The sequence below is a fragment of the Halichondria panicea genome, chromosome 1 (assembly GCF_963675165.1).
Source record: "Halichondria panicea chromosome 1, odHalPani1.1, whole genome shotgun sequence".
Taxonomy (NCBI): Eukaryota; Metazoa; Porifera; class Demospongiae; order Suberitida; family Halichondriidae; genus Halichondria; species Halichondria panicea.
Genome location: NC_087377.1, coordinates 16,834,969 through 16,848,931, shown reverse-complemented (window position 1 = coordinate 16,848,931; position 13,963 = coordinate 16,834,969). Strand labels below are relative to the sequence as shown.

Here is a 13,963-nt window from a genome sequence, read left to right as displayed (position 1 = left end):
CTAAAGGCAAGCATTAATTTTTGTTCTTGCCACAGTAGGTGTTTTGTAATGTAGCTAGATGTACATGTGTTAAGTTTTTACAATCATTTGTCATTGTGGTATTATTATGAGGAAAAGGAATGTAATTGGTGTTGCAATATAGTCAGGTCAAAGTCCAGTCCAGTCCTGATTACAGACAGCCTTTATTTGTACCCTCTATGTAGAAGTGAAGAGGTTCTAATTGCACACATTTTAGTTATAGGTTCATCGTAATGTCTTATTTCTATGACCTGAATGCACTCTTGTGAGAAGTTACACCTAGCTCAATTTAGTGGTAAACGTTGAACATGTCGACTGTTCATGTATGCCTTGAAGACCCAAATTCCAACATCACCAGGAAAATGCAAGAATTAAAGAAACAACTTCAGAAAGATTATGGGATCCATATAAAATCATAAAAGAACGTGAGAAGAAGAAGAAAGTCTTTTTTGTTATTTTTGTAACTTTTCCACACAACGTTCAATTCAGATTATATTTCACAAAAAATATCACAATAATAACGAGTGTTGCAAGCGTTCGCTTGCTAAATAAATGCCTCTCGCCATGTTATGCTTTCGCTCAAAAAGTATATTAGTGTTATAGTAGTTTCTATTTCTATAATGAATTTTATATTAACCCTTTCCCGGCTTTGGACGACATATGTTGTCCAGCGGACCGAGATTTTTCAAAAATTTGCTGTGCTGGAGCTATGCGCACGCTGTAGGTACCAGCACAAGCTGCTCTTCCACATGGTATTTTCAACATCTTGCTTCGAGGTACGCTTTGTGCAGTACTGTCAAAAGAAAAGTGACCGTTGATGATGACTTCAAGATCTTCGTAGTACAACCTCAGTGGGGTTCTAGAGCTGCTAGACAGTGAGAATATCGATGCTTATGGCCTTGTAGAGTGAGAGGACAGTGACTGGGATCATAGCTAGGTAGGAAGCTACCTCAAGCTAAAAATAAAGAGCCTGAAGGAGCTGGACCAAGTTTCTGGATCTGGTAAGTCTAGAGTAGCATTTGTATAACATACTGTATTCTGATAGCTTCAGGATAGCTTCAGTATAGGTTTGCTTAGGCTAGTTAGTACAGCAGTGGATATCATGAGCCACCATTGAACTTGTAAACGTGTGTGTAGGTGAAGAACGTTTCCCGGGAAAAGGGCGTCTGCTGATACGACCTCGCAGAGAAGTTTCGGCAGATCCTGATCGAACAATGTCACCGTGAGAACATTGAGAACACTTACTTAGTGTCTATAGTCACTTTGTGCCTTCGTATAATATTGTTTGTGTACATAATTGTGAATGTTTGTAAACAATCGCTAATTAGTTGGGGGTGGTCAGTTGCTAGATAACGATGATGATGTCATGGTACCCCCGGGATCTGGGCTACCTGTAGGAAATAGTTACGAGTGATTTCATGTATAGTTCATAAGATATGGATTTTTAAAGAAAAACATGTATTTATTCTGTATTATTTTGTTTTAATTAAAGCCGGGAAAGGGTTAATATCTATATAAAGTCACTGAGAAGAAAAGACTTATTTACATATGCATCTATTGTTGTATTATGTGGCTTACCAGAACCTCAAGAAAGAAGAAAATTGATTCTTCCAGGATCTGTATAGTTCAGTGTATATAATATTTAAGAAGAAAAGACTTGTGGATCTTGGATATTATTTTCTCACACATGGGGAATGAGCGCGCATGTGCATTACATCCACAGGAATAATTAAAGGGTGTGTCCAAAGAGATCAATTTCACAAATGGCTACTGCTAGCTAGCTGTTTTAACAGATATTTTCTGAGTCTTGTAGCTAACAAAAAGCTAGCGCTTTAGTGCAAGGCTAACTCATAGAAAGTTTGTGCGAACAGATGATGCTATGAAGAGACTGCAACAGCCTTCAGTCAGTGGTGGATCCAGGGGGAGATCCCAGGGTACCGGGTGCCACGGATCCCCCCTTTCAGTCTAGCTATTTTGGCTATTGTGGCTTTACTACAGCTACCAGCTAGCTATTTATCAGTTTTGTAGCTATTGTAATTTGATTCAATGATTGTGCCTGTTGTTTTGATGCACCAACTGCCAAAGGAGTGTTCAGGTTAGCCTAGGTTAGCTAGTTGACTGTTCGTGGCAGCTAGCTAGCTCTACGCAAGTCTATTATGGGACTTCCCCTGGCTGAGTATGGGATTTTCCCTAGCACGTAGTTTGGAGCCCCCCTTTCATTTTTCCTGGATCCGCCACTGCTTCAATGTGAGTCAAACTAGCCAGAACTCGAGAAGCTTTAGTTTGCTAATCCACGAATCAAAATCCAAGATAACGTGGCTAGAAGCCTATAGAAGCTGTTAGCTTTCGTCGCATTGCAATCGTTGAGCAGTTACAGCTGGAACAGACACACACACAGTCAGCTTTACCCATAGATTGAAGAGTTAGAGGGATAGGAAACGGAGTGGTGCACGTGATGATTTTACATTGAATCTGCAGTGGAGCCTCGAAAATTATCCGCGTTACGCCCTATGAACAAATTTTTGCCGGGTAACTCCCAAAGCTGTGTTTCCTCGAGACATCATCTCTTTCAGCAATTTATAACACGCCTAGTCCATGAGCCACGTGTAGTACTTGCTAATGACTGACCACACCCAGTAAAAAGAGACTTTCCAATGTTCCCAAGGCTGTTTTAGAGCTATTGGAACATGTAACGTGTAAGCGTGCTGGTTATGACTACTACAATAGGTATATATAGACCTTGAAATATAAGTAAGTTGCACGGACTAAGCACAGTTACTTGTAGTTTATTATGCACTGGGTGTAGAAATAGATATTGTTGTGATGGCCTCGATTAAACCGCAGCGTAGCGCAGATGTTACTTGAGATACCAACCGTTTCCTATCCCTCTAACTCTTCAATCTCTGCTTTACTGTATCCCTCGTGCGGCTACGCCTTGAGGCATAATGACCAACAACAGACAGTTGATATTTCCAAATGGCCAACAGGCATAATAATAATTATCTTTAGAGCCTATCTATAGTGTCTAAAGTGAGATTCAGAGGAGGTCCATGATGCTACAAGCTCTCCCCTACAGCATATGCAGTATGTATGCAGGAGCGATCAAATTTGCTGCTCATGACATCAGCCCTGTCTTCTGTATTCTTGCTACTCATAGCCAGTCACCCTTGGTATAGCCTCGATTCAAGCCCGGTGGCCTAGCCTAATCATAATTATACATACATCCGAAACACGGATGGTTTCATCCGGTTCTATTGCCGTTTCCAATCCCTCTTACACTCTATCTATGCTAAAACGTAAAACACATAATTATAATTGACTCACAGATGTCCCTGGCAGATGGTCTCCTCGTCATGTCTTCCTGCAAGCAACTGTCGATAAGCTTCCTTAACCTGAGTGTGTGAGGGATCCTGGCAACATGGTATAATCGATCTTCTTCAGATTTAACCGTCTTCAGTCTGCAAACAATCTGCACCATAATTGCCCCAAGGGAAAAAACATCCACACTATTATCGTAGTTCTCATTGTCCAATCGATTCGCCTCGCGAGGTAGATACCCCATACGGTGACCAAAGGCTGTGAGGGTGTGGCTAAGCTTGGAGGGATCGTATAATCGTGACATGCCAAAGTCAGAAATCTTTGCGACAGGCACTGGTCGTGTAAGCTTCAGCAAGACGTTATCGCCACAGAGGTCACGGTGGATAATTTTATTGCTGTGAATGTAGGCCAGACCACAAGCCACGTCTTTGGAGAGGCTAATTTCACATTCGCTAGTGAGGGACTCTTCATCAAGGCCAGAGAAATAGGATCTCAGATTGCAATCCATCAGCTCAACAACGAGGATTGTACCATCAGTTTTGGGGTGCTTAGCAGTCGACAAATACAGAACAACGTTTGGGTGCTGGAGTGACTTGAGAAACTCACACTCACGATCAAATGCTTTGCTAGCTTCTTCACTTTTGCCGATTGGAATATTTGCCTGCATCTCCATAGCATCGTGAAGCAGCACTTTGACTGCACAAATCTCGCCCTTGTAGCTGCCTTTGAAGACTGCTCCAAATGCACCTTTACCAAGTCGTTGGTCTAGAAAAACAGTCAAATCCTCATTGATATCCTGGTGATTTTGGTCAACTGTAGAACATTGTGTGTGTGTGTGTGTGTGTGTGTGGGGGGGGGGTGAATATTATAGCAGCTAACGAACTAAGCATCATGTGTGATTCCTCAGTGCTGAACTAGTGCTTACCCTCTGACTTCACGTCAGTAGGATTGCTTGCACCAGTAGACTGTAGATGATCTTTCTCGATGGTATTGGCTATGTCACTGTGGCCTACGATAGGACTTGACAAAGCTTTGACAACATCTTCCCAGCGTCTCTTTTCACCTTTCAGCCATTCTTTCAAACCCTCACGATAGCAGTCATCAGGATCGTCTCGCCATTTTGTACCAATGCTGTCGATGGTATCAGAGGATATCTCAAGAACCAACAAGAAGTTTCGCCACTTGATTCGAGCATCAAACGTAGCTATGTATAGTTTTCCTAGATCTGCTATTGTGAGATAGTCAGACATCTTCTCTGTAGAGAGTGGAATAAGATAAACAATGAATGTATAATAATTATAATTATATTATGTCAGAATTAGTGTGTGCAAATTATATCATGCCATCTAAATCATGTACATGCAGTAAACAGTGCTGTCTGCACTCACTGATAATAATCCAGAGGCTCTGTACAGTACAGTATCTTCACAGCATGATACAGAAATACAGAAAAACAGCAACTAACAAGATACGCCCTCTTTCTCTGCAGAATAAACAATAATCTGTCACGTGCAATAACACATACATTACTAAACCTTCTTCTTCTTCTTCTTCTTTGTAGCCTCCAAATAATGACTAAACCACGTGGTGCTTCCAGAGAAACAGAAAAGAAGAAATTGTGCAGTCAGTTTTGAAGCTCTGAGCAAGTGGTCAAACTATTTGTCTGTATTGGTGGAGGCTGAAGACATGAGTCCATGGACAGGGACTACTGAGGAACCTTCATCAAGAACAAGGTACATGTTAATATTAATGTGTAGTTAACTTTGGCCTTGTGCATGATACCCTACCCAGGTAACACACACACAGTTCCAAGTAACATATAAAGCTAGCACTTAAAAACAAGGTCTCCTAAGAAGTTTCGTTTTTGTTCGCTTTCGTATTACATGGTTAGAATTTGCATGATGGTAACTACCTCCCAAATAACGAACACACACACACACACACTTGTTGTTCCCGCCCACTCACACAGGAGGTCCACACGCTAACTAGCGATGATGGTTTGCCCTCTGACATGACCTCTGAGGATGGCTCCACCCTCAACGCTATAGGCCATGCCCTCATCCAGATGCAGCAAGGTGGACAGACCACCCCCTCATCTCAGTTCCTCATCACTAGGAGCACCTCATCTGGTTCAGAGTCTGGCCAAAATGGTGAGTAATGGAGGCCAAATTTATCAGTGTGACGATACATTTTTGGGGGCAAATCCAAAATTATATATAGGCTTCGATAAGTTATCCAAGTGCTTGTACGTACTAATTACATGTAGAACCATGAGTATTATTGCTAATGTTTTAATTATAAAATAAGGTTTCTTAGAAGTGGTGTTGAAAAATAGTCAGTTTTTACTATGTTGTTGTGTGTGTTCAGGTCCTCTGTATGTGATGATCCCACCATCCAGTAGTGCTGAGATACTGCATGCAATGGGTCGACCTATAGCACCCAAGATGAACGGGATATCAACTATGGATTATCTCACGGCCGACCCCATCATTCAAATGCAGTTGTAAGTACACAGTTCATGTGATTGCCTACCTCTGCATAACATGTATGACAGTATGTTAGGGAAAGCATCATTCTTGCTACATACCGTATTACTAGAATACTTTGCTGTTGGTGAAAAACCTTTGCGAATCAGCCAAATCGGCAACCCTTTGCGATCTATAACTATTGCGTTCTGGCAAGGATCGTGTGTATTTACCCAAAATTAGGTTTTGCAATATTATTGTTTAAAAATTCGCATAATTACGCTCGTAAAACATTCTAGTAATACGATAACTGTGAGGAGTGTTGTTATTATGGTGGTTGGTTTGCAGGTCTGGGGATATGGCCGCCAACAGGGAAGCTCAGAGGAAGGCTACACACAATGAAGGTGCTGCAAATTCAATACTGAAAGTTAGAGTGTACAACAGATGTACATGTACGTACGTGGTCATAATTAATACCTGCTGACACTGTGTATCCAGAGGAGGTTCGACAGGTGCAGTGCAGCTCAAGCAATTAGTCTCTGATTACACGCTTGCATGAGCGGATAATTAGTGTTCATGCAATCAAAGGCTAATACATACTAACACTGTGTATTTGTACTAACAATGTTAGTTGATTAATAATAATGTTTCTCTGTTGCACAGGATGAGTGCTAACTCGGCTCTGTTTAAGTCCAAGAGCAAGAAATGAAAGTGGCTCAACTAGTGAGTTGTGTCACGTCAGTTAGTGTGTAGAGTTGTAGTGAAGCTTTTCTTATTCTAGTCACTCTATAGAGATTATTATAGAATACAGTCAGGTTAATGGACTCCATAGCGGACCTATGCCACCTCTAGAGTACAGCTATACTGTTTCACTGTAGATAATCTAGTGCAATAAGATACTATTAGTTCTACTAAAACTCGTTATCAAAAGTTTCAGCCTATAGTCTAGTTTTATTTTATTGCTCCCGTTACTTGCTGCTTAGCCAGATCATATATACTATTGTATAACACTCCTCTGGTTTCTATAGATCTTTATTATTTATGTCAACAGCCGAGGGTAGCACTTCAGTGCTCTAGTTCTAATTGTAGATTGACTGATCGATTTGTCTTCTGTACTATTGTTTGATTTTTCCACCCCTCATCTTTTCTGGCCCCCAGTTATGTGGCCATTTTTCAGCCCGGCCAAGTCTTGAGGAGATAAGAAGAGGCACTGAGAATAGAGGTAGAGGTACAGAGTACATTAGCTGGAAAATGCATTTGTGTCATACTTTCTAGAGTCCCTTAACGTCATTCAAGGTCAGCTATAGTGTGTCCTATTTGAAGGTGTGCAATGTACAATCATGTACGACCCCCCCCCCCACACACACACATTTAGGCCTACTATGCTGCTAAGAAAGAGAGGGGCCTCAGGGGCCTCACGTAAACTGGCCACTCAGTGTGACTGTGACCATGTGACTCTTTAACCCCTCAGTTCCCGAGCCCCACCCCTCACTGTCTGACTCGGAAGAGGAGATAGACTTTGGATTCTGGGAGAAGGCGTCCACCCTACCCTCGGACAAGACCCCAACCAAGGACCTGAACTTGTTATGAGACTGTTAAATATTATTTTGTCTGTTTTTGTACTATTTTCTGGCAATGTAATTATGTATGTACCACTTCATGTCATCATAATAACTATAATTAATGCGATAAAATTCTGTTGCAACTTAATTTTCTCAACATGATAAAAAGAATATCAATATCGTTCTAAACTCATCGCACAATTAAAGAGAAACAATTAACAAAATAACTAATTAGCACTTACAGAGAAGAAATGAACAGTTTGAATATAAGTAAACGGTTTTGTTTCTCCTCCAGCTACAATGACCTCTCCACTAGGAAGTACTGAGCATGTGCAGTTGTATCGTGCAGTAGGCAGGTCTCCCACTTTCACCCACCTCCTGGTGTCAGGCTGGTAGAGGTGGATCGATGATCTTGGGTTGCGTCTGTCGTCCCGTCCACCAACGGCTAATAGTGACCTCCCAATACTGAGAGGAGCTGAATACACGAGTGGTACTTCCTGTAAGGTCTGCCAGAGAGTGGGTGTGTCCAGGTTGGAAAGGGCCTTTGCAATGAGTTCATTGAGGTCGACGTGATACACTGTCTTAGTTGCACTCCGAGTGTGATCGAACCCTCCCATTAGGTAGAGGGTGTTTCTTATGAGAGTCGATTTCAGTTCTGTTTGTGGGTTAGGTAGTGACTGAGCAATGTACCATCTTCTTGATGCCACGTCCAACACCTCCACAGAGGAGGTACGTCCTTTATCATCACGCCCACCAGCTACAATGATGTGGTTGTTGAAGGAGACAGCTGTTGAGAAAGTACGAGCAATGTTCATTGGTGGGTACGGGTGAGTCCATTCCCCTGACTCAAACACTGCAAGTTGATTGGTGGGTTTGTTGTTTCTTGGATCATTTCCTCCCACCAGCACTAGTCGATTAGCGAGTGATGTCATAGCGAAGTACCTGGCAGTGTACTCTGGTAGTTTGGTCCATTGATCTTGCTCGAGCTTCATCACTGTACACATGTCACGATCATTGTGTGCATAGCCTCCACCAACATACACCGTGTCACCGATAACAACACTCTGTACCGAGATGCCCATCTTGATTGGAATGTCTTTTCCTCTTCTCCATTTCAGAGTGAGTGGAGGTCTCAACTCTCTGGGAGGGGGACCCTGAATAATGAATGAGTGTAATTAGGATAGTGTCTACTAACAAGCGAGTGTTACTTGTAGCAATAATTGCATGCACACTAAATCACTTTCTCTAATGTACTAATCTCACCTGTCTCTGCTGTTGAATGATGGCGTCTCTCCTGACCAGCTCAGCATCTTTGTGCCCAATTTGTTCCCTGTGTGCCTGTACAGGGGAACGTTGGTGGAAATCTTTGAATTAAAACACAGACGTGAATATCAGTAGTGGAAATTCTACAACAGAACGAGAACAAACAACAATTTCCGCTAAAGGAAGTACATAATTATAGGCACACTCAAACGGATGTGTAGTTAGCGGCTTAGCATGATTTATACAATAGCATCAATTGTTGAGGTATACTACTATTGTTGGAATCTCATCGACACACTTAGCTACATGTACGCAAACAAATATCATTATTGTAGTATAATACTAGCGTATAAGAGTGTGTGCATTTGGTGACTACTATAATACCTGTAAGAGAGCGGCCCTCTCAACTAGAGCAGCCTCTCTCTGGGAAATGAGATCAGTGATCGTTGACTCTTGTTCACTGAGTCGTCTGTCCTTGTCAGCAATCACACCATCTTTGGTGGCAGCATTAGCACGGACACTATTCAATATCTGTATAAAAAAAGGTTATCAACATGCTAGCTCGTTGAACAAAATAGCTTATAATGAATAAAATAAACTGGTTCTGCTGACCTGTTGCTGTCTAGCCAGCTGAGTATCTTTGTCCGCTACTTCCTCATCTTTTTGAACAAGTTGATCGTCTTTTTGTGCCAGTAGTGCAACGCTCTGTTCGAGTTGGTTGTTTTTTTGCACTAGAAGTGCATCTTTCTCAGTAAGTTGCTCATCTTTCTGTACTATTTGCTCATCTTTCCTCTCCAGTATCCTGTCCTTCTGGACCACCTCTCTCTGAAAACAGAGTACAGCATGCAGTGTCAGACCCTTGCACCTACTAGCTCACTGGACTGGACTCACCTGTAGAGCCTCTATCCTCTTCTCCTTTGCCCTGAGGGTCCTGGCAGTCTTCACTCGTCCAATGTCCAGCTGGAGCAGTCCTCCGTCCATCTCCCTCTCCACCTCCTCCAGAGACGAGAGGAGCTCAGCGGTGGTCGGTCTTCTCTCTGGGGTGTTGGCCAGACACTCCTTCACCAGACCAAACAGAGGGTGCTCACGTCCACCCGCCAGACTCCTCTCAAGGAGAGCCGTGTAGGGACCTCGACGCTCAAACTCTGAGCGAGCCAGGAGGTGGTCTGGGTTGTTGGGGTCGCTGTACGTGGGGGCAAGGAGATCTCCTGGAAACACCTAGTCCAATGACACGAGTGAAAGAACATGTGAATACTGACTGTCATGATTGTTTTTATGTATGTCTGGAGAAAATGAGTGCACGTATATTCACAATCATACACATACAAAATGCATTTGCTGAAGGTCAACAATATTAAAGGGGGATCTCCCCAACACATACAACCACAATACTTATAAGGTAATTCACTGCATGAAAGGTCACCAGGAATCTAACCTATGAATATCATTAACTACACACATACTTGTGTGAGTGCAAACAGTTGTAGCACTCCGAAAGAGAAGACGTCCAGACTGGGTCCGTACACACTGTGACCTCTGTCAGAGAGGGCCTCGGGCGGCATGTACACCAGTGTCCCAGGAAACCTCGTCAGAGTCCTGGCCAGTCGACCAGGCTCCAGATTCACGATACGAGAGTTACCAAAGTCTGTGATCTTGGCTCTCAGAGATGCCGTCAGCAGGACGTTCCTGGCAGTGAGGTCACGATGGACCACGGACTCACGATGCAGGTGGAGCAGCCCTCGAGCCACACAGACCAGAATGTACTGGGTGACAGAGAGGGGGATGTTGGGGGTGGACTCCAGGAGATCGTCCAGACTTGAGTCCAGCCTCTCCATGATCAGGAGGGGCAGTCGAGAGCCAGTCACGAAACACAGCCCAATGAACTGGGTGATGTTGGGGTGACGGATGCGAGCCATGAGTCGACACTCTCGGCGGTAGTTCCCAGCTAGATTGGCCACTCCACCACGCTCGTCCGTCTCCAGGAGAACCTCGTGGATCTTCTTGGCTGCATACACCTCACCATTGATCATCACCTGTGCATGGAGGCAGTCACACTTGAATAGCTAGCAGATACACTAGAGACAGTGCACAGAAACAGAGCATGCAGTGACTGACCTCTTGAACAGAGCCATAGGAGCCAGTTCCTAGAACTCTCTCCTCTCCAAAGTGCTCCACATTCTCCAGCACAAACTCCCTCAAGTCAGCATCATCTCGCAAAGAAAACATTGCTAGTATTAAAAGTTGACCCAGCTAGCTAGCTTGACAGCTACACAAGATACGCCCCTTTTCTTATTCAATCACATGCAAATAACTGCTGAATCAGCAAACCACGTGGTCATTTTGAAGCGTGGAGCAAATGGCTACTATTGTCTCAGTGTTAGGTGGAGGCTTTGTCCAGCCCTATAATTTGTAGACCACAGTGACATAGCCAGGACCATGGAGAGAGACCATTGCTGAGGAGGTGGGGATGGCAAGTTCCTGGCCAATCAGATGATCCTACATGACGAAGCTGCTGGTAAAGATGCAAGTCTGATGACAAACTCAGGATGATGAGTGAGTGATAGTGTTGTTATTTAATAGCCTGATAGGATATACCTACTGCCAACATTTTCATGTTCACTGTACCCAAGTATTGTATTTGGATGGTCCGGAAAAACTGTTGTAAACTAGTACATGTATGTAGAGGAGCCTACGCACGCGAGGGACTGGCAAACTGCCTATCAGTCACTCGTCTCAGCTGCAACGAGCATTGCAGCCTATCAGATATTGCTCAACGTCATATTAGCCCTGTAATTAATTGTAACCGCACTTACACTTCAGGGGATTCAGTGCATTCCATAGTAGCTACAGCAAAATTTAACCACATTATCTATCATGTTTGGTAGTGTCATAATTATGATCCATATATTCCGCTGAGACGAGTGACTGATAAGCAGTTGGCCAGTCGCTCGCGCTACGCGCCAGTCTACCTTTTTAATACCCTCGAAATATACCCGCTATATACGGTAGCTTCTTTATAGTGCATAGTGTGCTTTAATCAGTATGAAATTCATGCCCAAATTGTGGAAAATAAGCGTGGACAATATTTAAATAACACGCATAGTTTAGTACATGTACGTGTACGTGTACTGAGTTTGCAATTCCTCAGGGCTATGTTCAAGCTGAACCCCAATGCAAAGACGTCAAGTTCAACCTGAATGCCCAAGAGTTCAAACCTCCGAGAGCAAGCTTCTCTCCAGTGGTAACTGCCTCCTCCACACCTCTCCGGTAAATGCAATCATATTATAATTGTGAAATAGCTTTTCCCAAATTTCGAATGTCAAAATGTGCATACCCCCAGGCCATAATAATCTGTCTTTGAGCTCGTGCATGTACATGTACAATCTGCCATCATGATCTTAGTATTAGCATTGTACATGTACGGGATTGATCCCCATCCAGAACTACGAAACTAGCTGGCAAAAAGGACATCTAATTATTATTGCATATTGAGAATGCATTTTCAGTTGGTTGTATAATTGTTGCTTAGCAGTGGACTTTATAAATGCTCTGTAGTACCCAAAAGGACAACTCCCCTAGAAGTGTCCTACTGGAATCAATATTAGGAGTTTTCACACTTTTTGTGTTTGGCCAGAGCCATTTGTTTATGCACAAGTCATATTTCTGCCTGACAGGGCCTTTGGGCCGTAGCCTTGGGCCTTGTCTGAAACCATGTTGGAGCCAAAGCTCCGTTCTGCAAATTGTGATTATGCTTATTTATATGCGTTGGTTAATTGTTAGTTCTAATTTGTGGTTTACGTGTCTGTGTCCATGAATAACTATTTGAGCATGTCAAAAAATGCAATTCATAGGACAGGAATGTTGCCACCAACTAATGTGGGCCCTGTTTTAGTACTCCTATAAAGGCTAGAGTATTGGTTATTGTACGTTTCAATGTACACCCATCAATAGCTTTATCCCAGTTTTAATGTTCACGTTTGCTGCTCTGCCCCGAAAAACGTGAAATGTTGCACCTCACCTGCTACGGTACATGCTAACACTGTATATCACTATACAACCACTTGAATGCAGATAAAGCACAATCACTCTTTTTATTGTCTCCCTAGAAGTTAAGTAGCTAACTGTTCTCTGTTGCACAGGATGAGTGCTGACTCGGCTTTGTTTAAGTCCAAGAGCAAGAAATCAAAGTGGCTCGACTAATGAGTTGTGTCGCGTCAGTTAGTGTGTAGAGTTGTAGTGATCGATACACCTGTACATACGTTTTCTTGCAAGTGCCTACTTAATCTTGTCACTCTATAGGGGTTCTATAAATTATAGAGTACAGTAGTAGTTTTACTGTTTCACTGGAAGTATAATTATGTAGTGCAATAAAGTACGTGTCTATGATTCTACTAAAACTCTTTTCTCAAAAGTTTCAGCCTATAGTCTAGTTTTATTTTATTACTCCCGTTACTTGCTTAGCCAGATCATACATACTATTGTATAACACTTGGATTATTTGTGTGGGTAGGCACTTCAGCATGTAAGTACGTACATATTGTATACCAGTACATGTGTTGTGTGTGGTATCCCTTTATCATAGTTGAGCCATTTTGCAGTATAAATTATAGCTACTATTATCATGTGATTTTCTCACCCCTTACTTCCTAAGCCCTCAAACTTCCACTCAGTGTGACTATGACCATGTGACTCTTTAACCCCTCAGTTCCCGAGCCCCACCCCTCAATGTCTGACTCGGAAGAGGAGATAGACTTTGTATTCTGAGAGAAGGCGTCCACCCTACCCTCGGACAAGACCCCAACCAAGAACCTGAACTTGTTATGAGACTGTTAAATATTATTTTATCTGTTTTTGTACTATTTTCTGGCAATGTAATTATGTATGTACCACTTCATGTCATCATAATAACTATAATTTTATGCGATAAAATTCTGTTGCAACTTAATTTTCTCAACATGATAAAAAATATCAATATCGTTATAAACTCATCGCACAATTAAAGAGAAACAATTAACAAAATAACTAATTAGCACTTATAGAGAAGAAATCAACAGTTTGAATACTAGTAAACGGTTTTGTCAGTCCTCCGGCTACAATGACCTCTCCACTAGGAAGTACTGAGCATGTGCAGCTGTATCGTGCAGTAGGCAGGTCTCCCACTTTCACCCACCTCCTGGTGTCAAGCTGGTAGATGTGGATCGATGAACTTGGGTTGTCTCTGTCATCGCGTCCACCAATGGCTAATAGTGACCTCCCAATACTGAGAGGAGCTGACCACACGAGTGGTACTTCTTGTAAGGTCTGCCAGAGAGTGGGTGTGTCCAGATTGGAAAGGGC

General features: G+C 42.7%; 3 protein-coding genes and 2 long non-coding RNA genes across 7 annotated transcripts in view; 3 read left to right on the top strand and 2 right to left on the bottom strand.

Moving 5' to 3' along the window:
- LOC135352230 (uncharacterized) overlaps positions 1-13,963 on the bottom strand; it is a 64,628-nt gene that overhangs the window by 45,963 nt on the left and 4,702 nt on the right. For both annotated transcript variants that reach the window (XM_064551391.1, XM_064551392.1), the window contains exons 4-5: positions 4,262-4,591; positions 3,343-4,149 (exon numbers count right to left, since the gene is read on the bottom strand). In XM_064551391.1, the coding sequence (XP_064407461.1) occupies positions 3,343-4,149; positions 4,262-4,591 (1,137 nt within the window). The remainder of the gene's footprint in view (positions 1-3,342; positions 4,150-4,261; positions 4,592-13,963) is intronic.
- LOC135352286 (uncharacterized) lies at positions 783-1,350 on the top strand. Its single transcript, XR_010399720.1, has 2 exons — positions 783-1,019; positions 1,156-1,350. It is a non-coding gene; the product is annotated as an uncharacterized LOC135352286 (long non-coding RNA).
- Positions 4,915-13,963, top strand: part of LOC135352266 (uncharacterized) — a 43,041-nt gene continuing 33,992 nt past the window's right edge. The window contains exons 1-2 of one of the 2 annotated variants that reach the window (XM_064551454.1): positions 4,915-5,069; positions 5,306-5,839. In XM_064551454.1, the coding sequence (XP_064407524.1) occupies positions 5,718-5,839 (122 nt within the window). In that variant the 5' untranslated portion in view covers positions 4,915-5,069; positions 5,306-5,717. The remainder of the gene's footprint in view (positions 5,070-5,305; positions 5,840-13,963) is intronic. The other variant, XR_010399691.1, reaches the window with a different exon arrangement.
- Positions 7,477-11,016, bottom strand: LOC135352239 (TRAF2 and NCK-interacting protein kinase-like). Its single transcript, XM_064551415.1, has 7 exons — positions 10,742-11,016; positions 10,090-10,659; positions 9,518-9,844; positions 9,239-9,451; positions 9,011-9,157; positions 8,627-8,701; positions 7,477-8,517 (listed from the first exon to the last, which is right to left on the bottom strand). The coding sequence occupies exons 1-7, from the start codon at positions 10,850-10,852 to the stop codon at positions 7,591-7,593; spliced, it is 2,370 nt and encodes a 789-aa protein (XP_064407485.1). The 5' UTR covers positions 10,853-11,016; the 3' UTR covers positions 7,477-7,590.
- On the top strand, positions 10,908-13,552 carry LOC135352301 (uncharacterized). Its single transcript, XR_010399737.1, has 3 exons — positions 10,908-11,179; positions 11,775-11,893; positions 12,766-13,552. It is a non-coding gene; the product is annotated as an uncharacterized LOC135352301 (long non-coding RNA).

Coding starts and splice junctions, on each gene's coding strand:
- LOC135352239 (XM_064551415.1), bottom strand. CDS start 10,852: ATGTTTTCTTTGCGAGATGATGCTGACTTGAGGGAGTTTGTGCTGGAG. Junction 9,845..10,089: donor AACTGTTTGCACTCACACAA/GTATGTGTGTAG, acceptor TCATTGGACTAG/GTGTTTCCAGGAGATCTCCT. Junction 8,518..8,626: donor TCATTCAACAGCAGAGACAG/GTGAGATTAGTA, acceptor TTCATTATTCAG/GGTCCCCCTCCCAGAGAGTT.